The following is an 18,045-nucleotide window of genomic DNA, read 5'->3' as shown; positions in this document are numbered from 1 at the left end:
AGCAGTGTACGGGATTGTTTGCACTGTGTTGACCTGTGAAAGCCCCAGTGCCAAACTTAAAAATTCAGCCACCTGAAATTGAATTTAGCCAGATTTAGGCACCAAAACTCTCCAACTCAACTTTGCAAGAAAGCCACCTAACCCTAATGAACATAAGGTCACAAAATGCCTCTTTGGGTTTCATCCCAAATGTCCACAAGTGCTTTCAGTGCTATAAAAACTTGAATCTGTCCTGGTCTGAGCAACGAGCCAGCCTGGTTTTGGACCAGCAACCTCCAGGCAAGAAACTGATCATGGAAACATGCCACTCCCCCACAAAGGCAAATTTTGCAAGTATACACAACACTACCAAATGCTGACGGAATAAAAACAGTAATGGTGCACAAGGTGAACGCTTAGTGAGAATCCACATAAGGCAGGAATCATTGTTCAGCCTTTTAATTATTACCAAAAAAAAAAAAAGTTAAACAAAAAGTACAGGTTCCACTCCTTTTGCCACCTGGGGAGTCTACAGCCTCTGACTTCCTAGAAGTCCTGCTTTCTTCCACTCTGTGAGGGACTGGCCAAAAGTAGAGTGAGTTAGGAGTGGAAGCTTTCTTGCTGAAGCTGAACTACTGCACAGAGAAGGGAAATTCAGAGGATGAGAAAGGCAGCGTACAAGGCTGCACCACCGCGAAGGTCTCAGTTGAGACTTGGTCTCTGCTGGCAGCATGAATAAAGCTCTTGTGCTGACGGGTGCACGGGTACCCCTGCATCTACTGCTGAGCAATAAGCCATTCTCCCCTGGGTATGGTATTTTTTTTCACTTGTTCTTCTGACGTGCCCAATTCTGAACAGAGGCATTTGGGTACTTAATGAGGATGCCGAGACCTTTACTGGACTTCTCCACCGCTGTTATTCTGACACTTCAAGATAACAAACTGGAAAACAGCATTTGCAGATGTCTAGAAACAATGGACCATCAGCTGGAACAAATAAACTTATAAATTTCACAGAAAGCTTTGCAAAAACACCAGGTGAAGCTGTTCTCCTAGCCATTCAGGCGTGCAAGCAGCAGTGTACTGAGTTCCTCCCGTCTGTGCTAAAGGACCCAGCTAACTGCTGGCCAACAAAACTCTGACGAAGTAGAACCACATCCCCCTCCCACTGAGAAGGTTCAGAGGCAGCAGCAGAACTGACAGCAAAAAGTACTCCATGATCCGCTACAATCCACCCCAGTCCTCTCTCCCTTGCAACTTTTTCTGGAAGAGTCCTCCATCAGAGTGAAGAGCTCGGCAGCGAAGCCTGGAATAAAAACCTCTTCACGTACCTTGCTCCCCTCTCAGCCAAGCCGAGGGTCTAACCCAAGGGCTGGCGCAGCGCCCAGCTTTCCCTGGCAGCTCCGGGAGCTGCTGCTGAATCTGCAGCCCTCTGTGGCTTCCTGGAGAGTTGCAATTTTTCAGGAGGGAGCAGAGCAAGGGAAAGCCTCAGAAGATACTGTGTTCTGTCGGTTTTCTGAGGCCCTTATGAATGTAGAATGTTTTTCCTTTCCAGAGAAAAACCAGTTTTGTTCAGAGTTGCATACCAGTTATGAAATTTAGTTTTACAGGCAATACAGCAATGCTGCTGGTTTGTAAAAGACATCAAAAGGAGTATAAGAGTGATATCACATGACCATGTCAAGTATGTGTTCCTCCTGGTACTGACGATTAACTAGTGCATAGTAAAAATATTTTAATAAGCTGAAAAATTACTTAATTCCTCTATCCTTATTAGCTATACATGGACTGCAAGGGGAAAAAAAAGTTGAAAGTTAAGGATTGTTTTATGATTTATGATAAGGCTGTAAATCTCTATGCAAAAAGGAGAGGAGATCAAAGGGAATCACATCCCATTATGAATCCCGAGGCAGCCCGAAGACTTCACTTCGCATATCTTGTTTCTTAGCAAGGCAAAAAATTTGAGCTCGAAATGGAAACAGATAAAGCAGGCTCCGACAATTGCATCATCATCACCAACTCCGGAGCTGAGTTACTATGGCAATGGCCGTGCTGCCGCACAGCTTCTTCTTACTCTTTCTACCAGTACAACAGCTTTGTAGACGTACATGGGAAATTTCCACTGCACACATGCCACGTGCGGCTCACAGGAGAAGCCCACGGTCTCAGGTGCCCTGGTTTCTACCGAACGGAAGAGCAAATTTGTGTGATTAAAATATGTGATTTGCAATTTTCTGTTTTTCCATGGAAATAGTCTTGGGGCTGTAGGGAAAGGTCTACGATTCTTCCTGCTCTTTTTTGCCTCAGGAAGGTATGTTCCAGTGCTTAGAAGATACAAGCATGTAGCATTTTTAATACTGGAATTTTAAGCATTTTTTTTCAGCTCTAACTATCTCACTTCTTTGAATTATAGATGTCTTGACACTGCCAGGGGAGGATGGTATCATCTTTTTGGCAGAGCATAGCTTGGAGCTCTACATAAGTAATGGATCTAATCCTGATGCCAGGTTAATAAATTAGTAATTATAACTCTTTGTATATGCAACAATCAGTGTGTCAGTACTCACCAGTGTCCTCTTTCCTCTTCCAGGACTAGAGGAATGCATCACCTTTCCTATTACTGATGGTATGTTCTCTGCACTGCACATAAAAGACACATTTGCTCTTAATTATTTTTGAGACAGTATTTAATATTTATGCTCTAATAGCAAACAGAAGTTCCCAACAGGAACTGGGGCCCTTTGTAGCAAGCATACATGCAAAGGAAATCTTTGCCCAAAAATACTATTGCTGAAAATACAGTTTCTGCAAGTTCATTAAGTCCTACAAGCAGATGTTTATGTGGAACCTCAGATGAGCTCCACATCAAGAATTTCATCATCCTTTTTGTCGAAAAGAAGGCCTTTTGACCCATTGTGTGTACATGCACACAGCCCAGATCGTGGTCCTGCTAGTAGATGCATGTCTTTTAAGTAGATGTGCTCTGGGGAGCAGATGAACGAGGCTAACACATGTGCATTAATCAATAGGAGGGTCAACAACAATTATGGCGATGAAAGGTAGGAGAGACAATACCATAATTAAATATGTAACGTGTTGACTGAGAATAAACTAAGTTTTTACGTCTCTACGTGGTGTTCCATGAAAAGCTGTCGTTGAGTGATCCGGGGCAGAAAGCATCTGACGCATTTTGCTATTTACATATAGCTATACATCCGTCGTATCGGTACGGGTAACATCTGCCCTCTGCTACGCTGTATCGGGTTTGGTGCCTCAGCCTGAAATCGGTAAAACCCCAAAGAGACCGACAGACACACAGACGGACACACAGACACAGACAGACACACACAGCCTGGGCTCACGCCGGCCCGGATTTTAACATCTGGATGCCCCTCACAGCCCCCCGCGGCCGGGGACGGGCAGGGAGCTGCCAGCGGTGCCTCCCGGGGGATGCCGAACAGGGCAAGGGGATGCTCCCCGCGTCCCCCGCACCTGCTCGGCGCCCTCGGGGCGGGCGGCAGCGGCGGCGGCGGCGGCGGCGGCACCACGTGTCGGGGCGGGGAGCGGCGGCGGCGTCGGGGCCGGGCCGGGCTCCGCCACCCCCAGCGCCGCAGCGGCAGCAGCAGCAGCAGCAGAAGCAGCGGCAGAAGCCGCAAACCCTCGGGTTTAGCGCATCCCTCTCGCCCATGCCAGGTGCCCGTCCCCGGCTGCGCGGTGACTGAGGAGCCATGGGGCCTCTGCGGGAGAGCAAGGTGAGGAGCCGGGGGCGGGGGGGGGTGGTGGTGGTGGGGCGGAGAGAGGGATGCGGGGACCGAGAAGAGGCAGGGGCAGGAGATGCGGGGGCCGAGGAGATGCGGGGACCGGAGAGATGCAGGGGCAGGAGATGCAGGGACCGAAGAGATGCAGGGGCAGGCGATGCAGGGACCGAGAGATGCAGGGGCAGGCGATCCCCGGCCCACCCCCCCCCCGCCCGCAGGGGCGGGGGGGGGGTGGGCCGGGGATCGCCTGCCCCTGCGGGATGCTGTCAGGAGGAGGGCGCATCCGAAGGGTCCCTGACACCGGGGTGTCCCCTCCCGAACAGGAGCAGAAGGCGCAGCTGGAGAAGGAGGTATCCCGCAGCCGCATCCCTCGCTTGGTCCTCCGTCCGCAGCAGAAGGTATCCCCCGCTTCCGAGTCGCCTTTTTCGGAAGAGGAGAGCCGGGAATTCAACCCTCCCAGTTCCTCCGGGGGGTCCGGCAGGACCGTCAGCAGCAATAGCTTCTGCTCAGGTACCGCAAACAGACACCCCACACTCCCCCCGATTCGGTCCTCAGCCCGGGGGACACAGTGGGCTCCATCACGCCGACCCCCGAGGCTCTGCTGACCCCCCCAGACCCAGCATCCTTGTGTCTGGGCTCCTGTCGAGTCCGCCGAGCATCCCGCTTTGCAGATGAAGAAGGGCAACCATTGATTTTTCCAGGGAAATCCAGTATCTGTTCTTTTAATACGTGTCCGTAAGCGACACCAGATGTTTCCATTTCGAGTTCTGCTATCCGCTGCTAAAAAGTTGGCGGTTTTACTGCGGTAGAATAGTTGCTTTAAAGAGAAAGATTTGCCTTAAAAACTGCAGCGGGGGGTTGAGGCGTTCTGAAAAGCCCATACAACAGCCAAAGAGTCTGTTATACAGGGGAGTTGCTATTAAGGGCATCAGACGTGGGTCAGATACTGCAATTCCTTTCAGTTTTGTGACAATGATCTCCATGCATGAATTGGAACAAAATACGTAGGTGAAGTTTTCACTGTCTTATTGAAGTGAGTTTTGTTTATTTGAGAATTCAGTCGTCTCCTGACAAGCGTGTGGCCAGACGTGAACCGGGCATGATGTCTTCTCTGTAGAGAGGGCAATGGCTAGGTGGTATGCCAGAAGTAAATTCCTACTCTCTAACTGCAGACCACGAAAATGGCATTTGCTCTTCAAAATTAGTATGTCCCTTTACTTCAGGGACAACTTGAAACCAGATTTTTTTATGTTCAATGTTTGTCCTGTGCAGAGTTTAGCACAATTTAAGTCCCTTAGCTAGCAGTGAATGACTCAGATACTTACTAGTGGTGAGTAATCTTTTAATTCAGTGAACCTCTTCACCATGTACGACATTATGCACGTGGATAACAGCACTGAGGGTCACATCATGAACACCTTGGGCTCTATATGCATATGGTAATTTTAAAGATATTTTGGTGACTAAAAATCTGGTTTTAATAGTATTTTGGAGAGCACAACATTCACCGTCTAACTAAAAATCAGAATTTATAACAGGTATTTTTGTAATAGATAATATCAGAGCCAGTTCCTGAACTGCGTTTTTGTTTGTTCATAAAGTATTTAAATTACCAAAGGTTTTCCTGAAAATAGCCAGAAACACTCATATTTATCTTTGTCTTCACTACAGTGGATCAGATGATTATTTTTTTTTAAATTCCTGTAACAAAAAGCAGTGTATTGAACACTCTGTACAAGAACAAGTCAATTTTCCTAAATGAGGAACACAATATCCATATTTGAGTCTACCATTTCCTTCTTAGCTTGGACAGATTTTGCAATTCAGGCTCAGTGGAATGATCTATTTGGTTATTGTTTAATGAACAATGCAGAGCGTTAAACAAACAACATGCTGAAGTCTTTTTCCCATGCCTTTTGGGTCCCACCACCTTACCTGTTTGAGTTTGCCTGTTGCCTCGCAAGAAACAAAGGCGTAAAACCTTCTGAAGCTTTCTATAAATACATTATTTTTATGATCTCTCCCAAATGGCTGCTTTTTATCCTGATTTTTGTTTTCCCCCTGTGTGTTGACAAGCCTTTCATCCTGGTTACTGACATTCTTTTTTATGATATATTTTGGGTTTGTATCGCGTTCTCCAGATCTCCTCAACGCAGAACTGCCCAAGTGGTACCCTCGCTGTCCCACTGCGCCACACGGGCTGCGTCCTGAGTCCCAGCACAGCTTCGTATTTACTCTGGCCGTGTCTGGTCTCAGGGCTTAGCAGTTTTAAGGTGCCTTTCACAGAGGTATTCAAGAGTGCGATGCTGGTCTCTTAACCTGCCTCTTAAGCACAACTGGTCATATTTTTATTTCCTTTATCCATCTTTTATTCTTCCATGAATGCTGCGTTGATTCAGTTTGATTATTTTTTTTCCCCCGGTGAGATCTTTGTGCTGCTCAAGCTGCCTGCAGCACCCGTACGGGTACGCAGTACCCAGCGTGAGTGCTGGGAGCCTGCAGACCTTCATCCACAGCCCTGTCCTCCACCCCACCATGTGGGTTTGTTGTTGGTAGGTTTGGTGGGCGTTCACGGTGGTGCAGGCACAGCAACACTCACTGACATGGATTTCTGCATTCTCTGAGGTCTCTTCTACTTCCAATGCTTCCGTATCATTGTATGTCTAATTAGGTGGAAATTCCCCGGTGGCAGCAGGTGGCTGCTGGTTCCTGTTTCTGGGGAGGGGATGGAAAGAGGTGCGTGGAGGGGCCGCAGCCTCAGCCTGCGTCTCCTGGGGCCTGGCTGGGCACTCACCGTCTTCACTGAGAAGTGGCGTGCACAGAAAGTGTATTTAAAATTAGCAAGTAATAAATCTGGAAGAGGTAAGCAGATGAATAACTTGATGAACGATAGTCTGATGGCAGTATGAAAAAGCTCATGAGCGTTTGGATAAATGGCTTTTTTGTAACTTCTTTGGAGCATTAAACTCCAAAAGGTTCTTGATAAGCAGCAGATGGTGTGAATTGACCCCTGGAATAATTCCTTTCCTCTTTACTCTTTACTCAACAAGTTGCTCTCTAGCTTTCTTCCTTTATTATTGACACCAAGTAGTTGTGATCAGTAGATTTCTTTTAAATACATATTTCCTCCTTGATTGCCGAGAGCTTCTGAGGGTGTCCATTTTCCCTGGGCGCTTACATTGGCCCCAAAGCACAAATGAAGGTTCGGAGTTTTTCTTTCTCTCTAAATGAGAGCAGCAGGATCTTCCAGGTATCGTTAGTGTTGGTTTAGGCAAGGGGAATATCTCGGAACCGTGGCGGTGCTGTGAGCACGGTGGCAACAGCAAAAAATACCTCTTGGCAACAGACAAGAGATGTTTTGTTTTAATGCTTGGTTTCTTTTGAAGAAGTTGTTAGTTCTGGCTGAGATAAGTTTTAAATTTGCGTGATGAGTTCTTTCTTTGTCTTCTGCAACTGGATAAGAGACTCAGTTGATCATCTTGGTCAGTTATTTACAACTGACTTTATGTCAGTTTTGCTTTGTAATTCTGTAGGAAACATGGTGAGACTGTTAATCTTATCTGTGATATGCCTGACAAGATGTGTTTTTAATATTCTTTGTTTCTGCTGAGTGGACATGGATGCTGTGTGGATGTTGTGTAGGAAAGCTGAGCCTACTGTGTGCAATCCTTCCTTAAAATGGCAGCGCATCTGGGGTCCTGTTTGTCACTGGGTACGGGAGCACTTCTCTTCCTCCGTCCGCTGCCCTCCTTCGGCTTAGATACTGGCCACGGAACTCGCGTGATGTCAAACGGTGAAAAAAAGCACTCTCCCAGCAGCTCCCTCTGGCTCGGCTGCCACCGAGCATTTGCCCGTGTTGTGTGTTTTTTTCCTATAAGTTGCGCTTAGGGGCGCACTCTCCGTGGCTGTCGGGAGGAGAGCACCAGGTTAGACCTCGCCAACGAACGTCCATGGCAAAGCGGCTGCCGGGCTGCCTTTGGTAATTCCAGCTACAGCGCTTGCCTTGCAAGAAACGAGATACTTAGGGCGGGGCGTTATCCCTGATTTCTGTGTACACATCCTTTTGGTACCAAGCCAGTCGCGCACTGGAGCGGAGGCAGCCTGGACGTGCTAAGCTCAGTAACAGTCTGTGTTTTAAAAGGAAGCTAGTTTGGGATATACTTTTTAAACTCCTCCTTATGAAGAAGAGCTGTTACATGCTGCCTTTATAACGATGCCCAAGCTTTCCTTCAGCCTTTCTTCAGAAGCCGGTCGCCCCAGTTTCTGCAGGTAACGCAGCAGTGCTTTGCTATCGGAGATGCAGCTTTTTCAGGAAGCACTTGTGCATTTCATAATCAGTTCAGCAAAGGACTGTATGAGGCAGAGGACCTGGTTTATTCTCATAGCAATTGGTTCCTCTTTTCTTGGGCTTACCTGCAAATCACCTTTTTAAGTCGACTGCGTAGTACTACGGGCCATTGAAAAGTTGCGGTGTCTCTGTATATGAATGGTTGTGACTCACTCCAAAAAAGTTTTCCAAAACAGGAGTTGAAACTTCTTTTTTTTGATTTTTCTTTCAAATGTCAAGGTTTGGCTTCAGTGCTTATTTCATAACTCGTTCTTTTCTGGTGTAAAGATTATTATTTTTTTAAATCTTGCTGTTTCCATGTGTGGCACAATAAATACGCTGCGGTACCGTGGCTGCTCTTTGAGCCCCGGGGGGGCAAGTGCTGCATGAAGTGTTTCCATGCCCTGCTCACTTGCTCCTGTGCACGGTCCCCTTGGGCTCGGAGATTATTTGCCAATGGGCCCAGCTGTTTTTGGATGCTGGGGCTGAGTTTGGAGTGTGGATGCCAAAAAAAAAGCATGTAGGCTTTAGGCAGGCTTATTAAAGTCAATGTGAATGTGCCACCCATATTGCTAGCCACAGACCAGAGGAGGAGCGTTGTACGGGTGTTACTGGACGAAATGCTGTACCTTCTCACGCTCTGCTAAATAATTTCTTTGCTAGAGCACTGAAGTAGGTTGTATTGTAAACAGCTAGCCCTGGAGGCTGCACAGTTATTATGAATTACTGAAAACAATTACCTTTGTTATTTGTGTGTGTATATATATGTGTGTATATATGTATGTATTATTATGGAAACTCTGCCACTCATCTTGTTTCTTGTTATAAGAAGAAATATTTTGTTTAAGTAGTTCCTTACTGGTTTATTTGTCATTTTTTCAGTCGGAGTTACTGAATCAAAGAGATACGCTTAACAGTGCACAAGTGTGTGACACTGAACATTAGCTTCTCTTTCCTGCAGTCCTTTATGCTTCACTTTTCCACAGTCCCTTTGCCATTTTTCCAAACTCCTGAAGTGGAGGTCTCCTCCGGTGCATCGGTTTTCAGCGCTCTGTAAGGCAGTTCAGTAATCACTGTGATATTACTTTACAAAAACGTTGAAACAAAATCTGCTTTCAGAAATGCATGCATGGCCTTTGCATAAGGGCGACACTGGTGACACGCTTCCTTTTCTCACTGCCGCTTCCCTGGAGAATTTCCTGCTGGGCCGGATTACGTGCAATAATTTATTATTGCTTCATGTCATTAACCACCAGTTCTGTTTCTGCGGCGCAGAGATCTGTTCCAAACATGGAAATGAGAAAAGTGCCTAGGTACTAAAGAGCAAAGCCTGCCCGTTCCTCAGTTTTTGGCCTTTCCCTGCTTCCCTTTCAGCTTTGCTATTTATTCCCTCTTACTAAGTAACGATCCTTTTGTTCCTGGGCCACACAACAACATCTGGAAGCCAAAATATTTGACCTTTTGAATGTTTGTTGTTACCTTTTTGTGCGTTTGTCAGCACTGTGAACTTTTAAAGCCTGACCCAGAGCCTCCTGAGGTCAGTCGAAGAGTTCCCATTGTCTCTGGCACATTTTGGATGGTGTCCTGAGAACAGTCAGTACCTCACCCTTTCTACTGCCCTGTTTGTCGCAGCTTGCTGTGTACGATGGACTGGATTCCAAACTAAATCCTGCATTTTCTTCGCCACCAATGGGTAATCTAATACTTCTAATACTAATACCTCTAAAGTGCTTTTCATGCAATTTTCCATTGAGTTGAATATTGCCATGCATCTTGAAGAACATCGTAACTTGTAGCAGAAATGAAACTTGAATCAGAAGTCTTTGAATTCTTTTGTATTAAAAGAATATAGCTTGTATAAATTCTATATGACATATTTCAGCCCTACATTTATAGGGTTAATATATGTCCTTGAAATTTTGGAGCAGTATTTTGACATATATGTATCACGAAGTACAGTGAGTGAGTTCTGTGGTGATGCTAAGAGCCAGTCTGGGTTTGGTGGCAATTAAAAAAAGAAAACAAAATGCATAAACCAACAATGGATAGAATCAATGCAGTTTCCAAGCATCTTTGGAAGGTAAACAGGGCAACGTTATGAGGTGATGTTGAAGCTGTGAGGATCACAGTCCTATGCCGTCAGCCATGGAGGCAAGGCTATATGAGAACAAAGGAGTACAACATGTTATGCCATTTGAGGAAGAAGTACAAACTTCTATGTGGTCTATTCAAGATTCTTATTTCCAAAAATGGTACCTTCAAAATTGGATATTCATAATTTTTTCCTTTGCTGCACAAGTGAACTAAGCACATAAAACCACACGCACAGGAACCCATCTATATATACATACTTTTCACATAATGTCGATATGAAATGGGTAACATTTTTTACACTTGATGTAGTCAAGGCTCTCCCACCAGAGGTAGCAGCAGTGGCTCCACTTCCAGCTATTGGTCTCAGAAAAGGTTAATGAAGTCTACTAAACTGCGTAAAACCCCCTGCCTTGCAGCCAGAACTCTTCTTTGCCTCTTTTTCAGACTCTTTCCTCTCCTGACCTTTAGTTAAAACTTTTCTTTAAAATTTTCAAATAGATTTGCAGTCCTTTATCATCTTAAACCCCTTGTCCAAGTGTTATCTGTGATGTGCTATCAAAACTCTAGGAGCTGTGCTATTCCTGACCACAGCGCTCTCCTAGTAACAGTACTATTTTTATTGACAGTTTTACTAGTAAGCTTCGATGCTTTTTTTCTGTAATGCTAATACCATTAGTGGTGCTATAAATGTAATGGCACAGCCAGTAAACCACAATTATATAGTCCTTTTTTCAGTTGGTTTCCCAGAACTCACATCAGTCTTGCTTATTAGTGAAATGTTCAAATAGAAGGAAGATTAGTAGAGGCATCATTTGCTGCCAAGGTCAATTAAAATTTGCTGCTTCAGTGTCACTTAGCTATTGTACAGTCAGCTGAAGAGCTGATACCTTTAAGGACATGTTTAGGGGAAATACTGCATGGTAAAAGATGCCCAAGCTCTAGGAGTGGGTCAGTCCATCTTCTTCAACCTTCCTCTTGCTTCTCCTACACAATATGAACCTGTCACCATTTATGCCATGCTGTGAGCGACCAGAGAAGACTTGTTGAGTTCAGTGAGCAGGTTCCATATGAAATTATCAGTAGTGGCCATTAGTGGTCAGCCTCTGGGTGCAATGGAAGCAGGGTCAAAGGGGCTGGTGAGGAACAGGTGTAAAAGTTGCCTCTATATTAATGACAGGAGCCTCAGCAACAATCAGAAGGAGCTGAAAATGTTTAGTCTTGATTTTACTTAGTTCGCTACTGGGTTAGATTTTATGACTAGAGCATTAGCATCAATAGTTCCAGATTGAAAGATGGACTGGGGAAAACAGGGTGGTTCCCAGCTGTAGAATATCTTAAAAATGTAAAAGACAAGTATGGTCCTAAGCATGTAGGTTGTATGCAACCTGTGGTGTTCACTTCATCCAGCCTCCTGTTTGAAGCAGGACTGTTTCCAGCACTACGTCGCATCAGCCATGGCTTTGTCTATCCAAGTCTAGGACAAGAGTTTGCACAGCCTCTCTAGGTGACCTCGGGAGGTGGTGGAGCTGCTCGCCTGCCTTCGTTCATAGGCAAAATGGAGCAGAGTTAAGTTCTGTCAGCAAAGACTTGGGAATTAAATGTGGAATTAATTTGCTTAGCTGGATTTTGTGTAAGTAGGCCTTGTCAAATAAACTTCCTCTCTTTTCCTGATAGCGATATAGTTTTAGTTGCTCTTCTGCTTTGCTTTAGTGCGGTTGACTTCTGGTGAGACACTTGCCTCACAAGCACATGATATTCTGATTAATTTTATTAAATAACCCCAACAGATCTTAAAAATAGCTGTAAAATGAGTTTAGGATTAATCAGATGATCTAAAACTAGGAGCGTTTTTAGGACTTGACTCTTACTGAAGTTATTATATATTTTTTTTAACAGTCTGTGTGCTTTTGCAGGTTTGCAGGTGACAAATTGTTTGTAGCAAGTGAGTAAACGTCTAGAGTACATAAAATCACCTACTGGAATGGCTGCAGTAAAAATGCAATGTTTAGTACAAATAGGAGCTAAGGAGAATATTCACACTTATTACCTTACGCTGTGCTCCCCAGACCGTTGCTGGGCAGGTGAGGGTGCCTCCAGAGGGCCATTCGGTGTCGTGATGAGGTAGGAGTGAGACTCCTACCTATTGAGAGCCGGATGGCATCCGTGTGAATGTGCTCCACCTCTGTCTTTTTGTGTGTACTACGCATTTTATACTATTATGTTTCATCCTGCTGCCTTTACTGTGGTCCTTTGTGTTGCCCAGTTGTTCCAGAATGACGTGGTGAATCTCCTGTTAGCAATGGTTTCTGGGGCTACACCTCCCTGCTTCCGCTGCCCAAGTCAGAACGGGGGTTGTGCTAGTCAATGGAAAGAGATGAGACCCTCCAGACAGTGACTCAGAGCAGTGGGATGACTGGAGAAGCCTAAATTGGCCTGTCGTTCTGACTCACCCTTCAGAGGAGTCTGTTTCTCTCCATTTAAAACAGAAGGCGCCCCAGCAGGTGGAAGCTAGGTGATACGTTCCCTTTGGTGTCTGTCAGCAACTTCCATTAATGCATAAAACACCCCTGTGGTAGAACACAAAAAGAAGACCGAAGCAACATGTAGGGCGTTGAAAAATGTGGTGCACACAAGCAGGTTGGGAGATTATTTGAAATGCTGAAATACCCTCGGTGGTTCACCATCAATAGCCAGCTCTCGGTGTGCCATCCTGGCAGAGCTGTGGCTACCTGGTGGCATGAACAGAAAGGGAACCATTAGGAAAAGTCAGGAAACAGTTTTTGCCTCAGTACACAGAACTGGTAAAAGTTCATTAGAGGCCCATGTTTAGTTCTGGAATCCGCAATTCTTAGTGGAAATACAGGGTATGTACAGCCTGAACATTGGTCAAGGGAGCCTTAAAAGAAGATGAAAGTGGGACAAGGGAACAGGTAGGGGACGGACAGTTCAGATGCATAAAAGTGCATAACTAGACATGGCAGCTGGGGGTGAAGGTAGAAATAAGTCAGTGGTTCCTCAGCAAGAGCATCATTAATTATTTGGATGGATTATATAAGGAGGTTGTGCATTCAGTATTTCTTGAAGTCTTCAGGAAAAGGCAGTATTTTACTAAAGAAGGCTTTAAGGCATATTCCAGTGAAACTTCTAAAGTCTCTGTGCCCAGAAAATCAGAGAAAGTTATCAAGTCACAACATACGGCCTTAAAGTCTATGAGAAGAATCTTTTTTGTCAGTTGTTGGAGTATTATTATCTTTAACGTTGTTTATATTTTGACTTTACTATTTGAAAGCTAGTCAGTGCACGCAAATGTCAGTGCTGTGAGCAACTTCCCTGATTGTTTGTTTGAGGAGACACTATCCCGTGCTTGGCTTTGAAACTTGGCAAGCGTGGCTGATCTGGGAGAGGGCTTGGACGTAGAGTTTCAGTGATGAAATCCAGCTGATGTTCAAAGGGAAAGTCTACTCCCAGACCGCTCTTAGGAGGCCACTGTCAAAAAAGATACCACGAATATTGCTAAGCAAGCAATGAAAGTCGTGTGTTATAAATTTATGTGGTTCTCCCTCTTGTGCAAGTAAATAGTACAGGCAAGATCAGAAGTATGGACTTTCACAGCAGTATTTGCCAGCTTTCTCTCTTCTGTTTTCCTGATGCTTACGTGCCTGGGAAGGTAGATCACGTCTAACTGTATTCCTGAAGTCCCTACTGGGGCAAAACTCTAGCCGAGTTATAGGACTGAATCCTTAAGTGACCTTGCTGAAAACTACATTCACATCACATCTTCAGCAGAAAGTGAATCCCATCATGGGCTCCTCTGCTCTTGTTACCCCATTGCCTATGTTGGAGACAGATTCCTTATCTTGGCCCATTTCTGGGCAGGTGGAGGTTTTCACCTCCTTCCATCAGAGTTGTCAGTGGGGTTTTGGAGCAGCCTGCAGGTCTGTGGTAAATCCTGAACCCACGCTGGGGCGGTTGCATCCTTCCCCTTGAGAGCCAGGAGCAGGGGGAGGCGTTGGCTGGGGCAGGGAGCGGGGCGGGCGGCCAGGCTGCCTGCGGGACCCAGGGGCATCAGCTTGATGGGGGGTCAGGGTCCACGGGGAATTCTGCTGCTCTTCTGTGGGGCGTTCACCTGCAATATTAAACACCATTAAATAGCCCTTTAAGTCTTTGGCAGCAGGGAAGAACGAAGGTAATTTGGCTTGCACTGAGCGGCTGGGTAGCACCTCACTGTTCACCAGGACTTCTCCTTGGGCCACCACGGTGAGCTGCAGGTTGGCTGGGAGGTGGTTCCCCTCCGGTGTATAGCAGAGCTTTGCATGCCTTTGGTGGTGGGCACCGGTGTTTTGTACGCAGCTGTTCCCTGCTGTGATAGTAAACATTTTGATTATTCCAAAGGCACCGCAAAAACCTGACACAGAAAAATGTTTCTCTGCAGCTTGCCCTAGATTTGGAAACTTTGTCATTTTGTTGACATTTCTGGCTCATACTAGGTAGAAGTTATGCATTACATAAAAAAATAACAAACTATCAGAGGAGAGAGAGTACAATAAAATCACTCATTTACTTCAGCTGGAGTGGGAATGCTCACCTGGTTATCAGTGAGTCTAAACGTCACCAGTGGGATGAGGAGAGAAGAGCTATTGTTCTTTGTGCCAGACTCATTTGTTCCTTTAATAAACGCTCCACTGCAAAGAAAGCTGAAGTCCTTAAGGGTAAAACGAGGATATGTAGATCTGACATAATCTGATCATACAGTCTCAGCAGTGTATGATCAGAGGCAATGGCGGGGGGGTGGGGGTGGTAATTACATTTTTTTTTTTAAATGCTATTTCTATATGCTTTCTTTAGCTCCCTATTGCCTTATTGCAGTTCATTTTACATATTTGTTTTTCTCAATGCCCTAATTCTTAATGCTGTAGTTTAGTTCCTTCATTGTGGAAAGGTTTTACCAACTCCTGACGTTCTTCCAGGTGGCATCTCTATAGCTTTAGGAGTTATTTGTACATGAAGTTTCCCATAAAAAACACGTCTGTGAGGTCTGCAGAACCCGTCCAGGTATTGCAGTGATATTACTGGTGAAGAGGTGAAGTAAATAGTTTGTGGGGTTTTTTTTTAAACACAAAGTGCTACATACAGAAACATCTAAGTGGAAAGATCATAATTAAAAATAAACTGCATGAAGCTGCACTTTTTTTCTGAATATATTTGATGATAAATATTCATGTGCTTCTAAAGAGATGTTTTGGATATAGCTAAAGGGAGCTGCTTAAATGCAATTCAAAAGCGCACTCAGGCACGCCAGTACGCTGCCCTGCAGGTAGCGTTCATTCAGCCTCCAGAAGAGACTCCGAACCCTTGAGAAAAGGAAACAGGTGCTGATCTGGGAGGAAACTGCCACTTTCTCTCCTCACTCTGTTGAGTTATATTGTGGTGTCGATGGGAATGGAAAGGATAAAAAGTAAACTAAAAATGGTGTGGGCAACAATCCTGCTGTAGTCAGGACGAATGTGGGGATGGGCTGAAAACCTTATTAGCAGTCCTCTCTTTCCCGCTGTTTTTCTACAAACTAACTCTGAATTGCAAAAGGCAGCAGCAAGATGGTAAAAGGAGATGGTTGTAGGCTTAACTGAGCTGGTTTGAAGGAATCGAAGGTGATTAAGGTGGATTAGGTGCTTTGCACCGTTACTGCCGTCTGTGCCTTGGGAGGTGATTCTAGCAGCAGGCTGGGCTGCCCCCGTGGCTTGGCTTCGTGTCTGGCAGCTCGCAGGGACCGGGGCACCGACACGTCAGGCTGCTGTCACATCCTGATGCATCTAGCGTGCTTTGGATGGCCAGCACGTCTAGGTGCCTTGCTCAGCGTTGCAGGCAGGACACGGAGAAATGAGAAGCAGAACATTGGAAGTAGGTGAGGGTAGAGTAGCTGCCCAGGCATGAAGGAAAGCTGGTCCACATGAAAGGATGAGGATGTTTTACTGTCCTGAAGGAGCCAATAGTTAACAATAGCAATAGCTGCTCTTTCCTGCAGGGGGGGGAGGAGGGCAGGGAGGGGGTTAGATGGGTATGTAGTGCCCCTTTTGCCTTATACATGCACAGTCATATACTGACTTTTTAAACAGTCTGCCCATGCAGAGCTCGTTGCAAGATCAGGCTTGACCTAAATTTTAAACAGGGTGGAAGTGGGAAGTGCAACATGGTCATGCAAATCATTTGGCTCCGTTGCAGGTACTTCTTTGAGTTTCATGTTAGGTAAAGATAATGCACCAGGAGCAGAGTGCAATTGCGTAATTAAGATGGCAGCTTTCATTTTGTGCTGGGAAAGAACAAATGATTATGTTTCTCCAGGAGAGTGAATATTCAAGGCTTCCCAGTGTCAGAGTAGCCTGTTTGTTTTTGTTGTGTGTCTCTAAAACCACCATGACTTTTAGGGGAGCTGTGATTACTCAAGATTACAGGAGATGTGATTAGATGAAGGGGGTGTTTGTTATATGGGTTTCACCTGGACTCAGACTTCTTACTTTGCATTTAATTGTGAAGAGCTGGAGTGTTTGTGTTCCTGGAGGTCAGGAATGTGGGTCTGTTCTGGGGTGGCTGCTGATGCCATGAAGCGTTGGTGTGCCCTCAAGAGGGATTTGGCTTTAAACAAAAGCAGTCTGTGTATAACTCACCTTCTTCAGAACCAGGTACCTTACAGCTGCTTCTTAAAAATGGATGAGCTCTGTGATCATGGTTGCTTTAAAAGGAAAAACCTTTATTAATTCTCGTTAAATGAAAGTCCTGACTTTCTGCATATGGGCTGTAGGTCGTTCACTTGTTGTCCAGATAGGAATGTATCTTGAAGGAGCACATGTGGCCCATGCTTGCTTTTCATCCAGTGTGCACTACACAAGCCATGCTTGTGTCTTAGGTACATTTCTTCCTGCTGTAATATCCCCCACGCTAGCTAAGTCAAGGGAATCTACCTTAGGTCTGAGTTTTTAATATGTAGCCCCTGATTCTGTATTTTGTCAGGCTTAGTGAAACAAGCGCTTGCCATTTTAGTCTGCCATAAGGTATCCCAGACTTCTTCACAAAATGGGAGAAATTAATAGCTTCTCACCAAGTTTCAGAGCCAGTGTTGTGCGTATCGGGTAACTGACTGTAAACAGTAGTCCAAACACTTTTTTTTTTTTTTTTTTAATTCTGCTAACATTCATGTTCTTATTAGTTAGAAGTTTTGATGTTTTCCCTTTTCTCTTCAGATGACACCGGCTGTCCTAGTAGCCAGTCAGTATCTCCAGTTAAGACGCCTTCTGATGCTGGAAACAGTCCAATCAGTTTTTGCACTGGTAGCGATGGAGACTTCTCCAGGAAGAAATTCAGTCCAGGGCCAGTGAGTGAAGGGACCCCGCAGCTGGCTCGATATAAGAAGGAGACAAAGACAAGCCTTGTAAAGCCCGGTGAGTATAGTATAGTTCCTTTCATTTCTTTAATTACACTTTCTAATTGACTAGAACATCTACAGGCGTGTACATACATTGTTTTATGCTGCCCATGACACCACTAATGCTGATAGAAAATAAAAAAAAATAGTTGGGCTCTTTCTACAGAGCCACCTGCAAGATTTGAAAATACTATTCGTATTAGCTTTTTCATGATAATATAATTAATTGATATGTTCACTTTCTTTTATGAAGCTCGATAGTCATGTTAAATAACAACTGAAATTGATTTTATCCTGTTTCATGGTAATTGCACACATATTTCACAGGCCAAAGATAAATGACACTTACTATTAAAGCAAAGAATTATAGTTGTCTGATATTAGATTTATCGTTGGATTCTGCCTAAAGTTTATGCTGCTAGGCTGTGATATCTCTGGGGATAAAACACGTCAAACCAAGGCAAGATAACG

At 45.0% G+C, this 18,045-nt stretch overlaps 1 protein-coding gene across 3 annotated transcripts in view; it reads left to right on the top strand.

Moving 5' to 3' along the window:
• The first annotated feature begins 3,396 nt into the window (after positions 1-3,396).
• The window catches only part of SYBU (syntabulin), a 42,034-nt gene continuing 27,385 nt past the window's right edge, over positions 3,397-18,045 (top strand). The window contains exons 1-3 of one of the 3 annotated variants that reach the window (XM_063327416.1): positions 3,397-3,730; positions 4,060-4,246; positions 17,393-17,590. In XM_063327416.1, the coding sequence (XP_063183486.1) occupies positions 3,707-3,730; positions 4,060-4,246; positions 17,393-17,590 (409 nt within the window). In that variant the 5' untranslated portion in view covers positions 3,397-3,706. Of the gene's footprint in view, positions 3,731-4,059; positions 4,247-7,812; positions 8,006-17,392; positions 17,591-18,045 lie in introns of those variants that run through there. The other 2 variants (XM_063327415.1, XM_063327417.1) reach the window with 2 other exon arrangements.

This window comes from Chroicocephalus ridibundus, chromosome 2 (assembly GCF_963924245.1).
Source record: "Chroicocephalus ridibundus chromosome 2, bChrRid1.1, whole genome shotgun sequence".
NCBI lineage: Eukaryota > Metazoa > Chordata > Aves > Charadriiformes > Laridae > Chroicocephalus > Chroicocephalus ridibundus.
The sequence above is the reverse complement of the archived record's forward strand: the minus strand, read 5'-3'. Positions and strand labels throughout refer to the sequence as shown.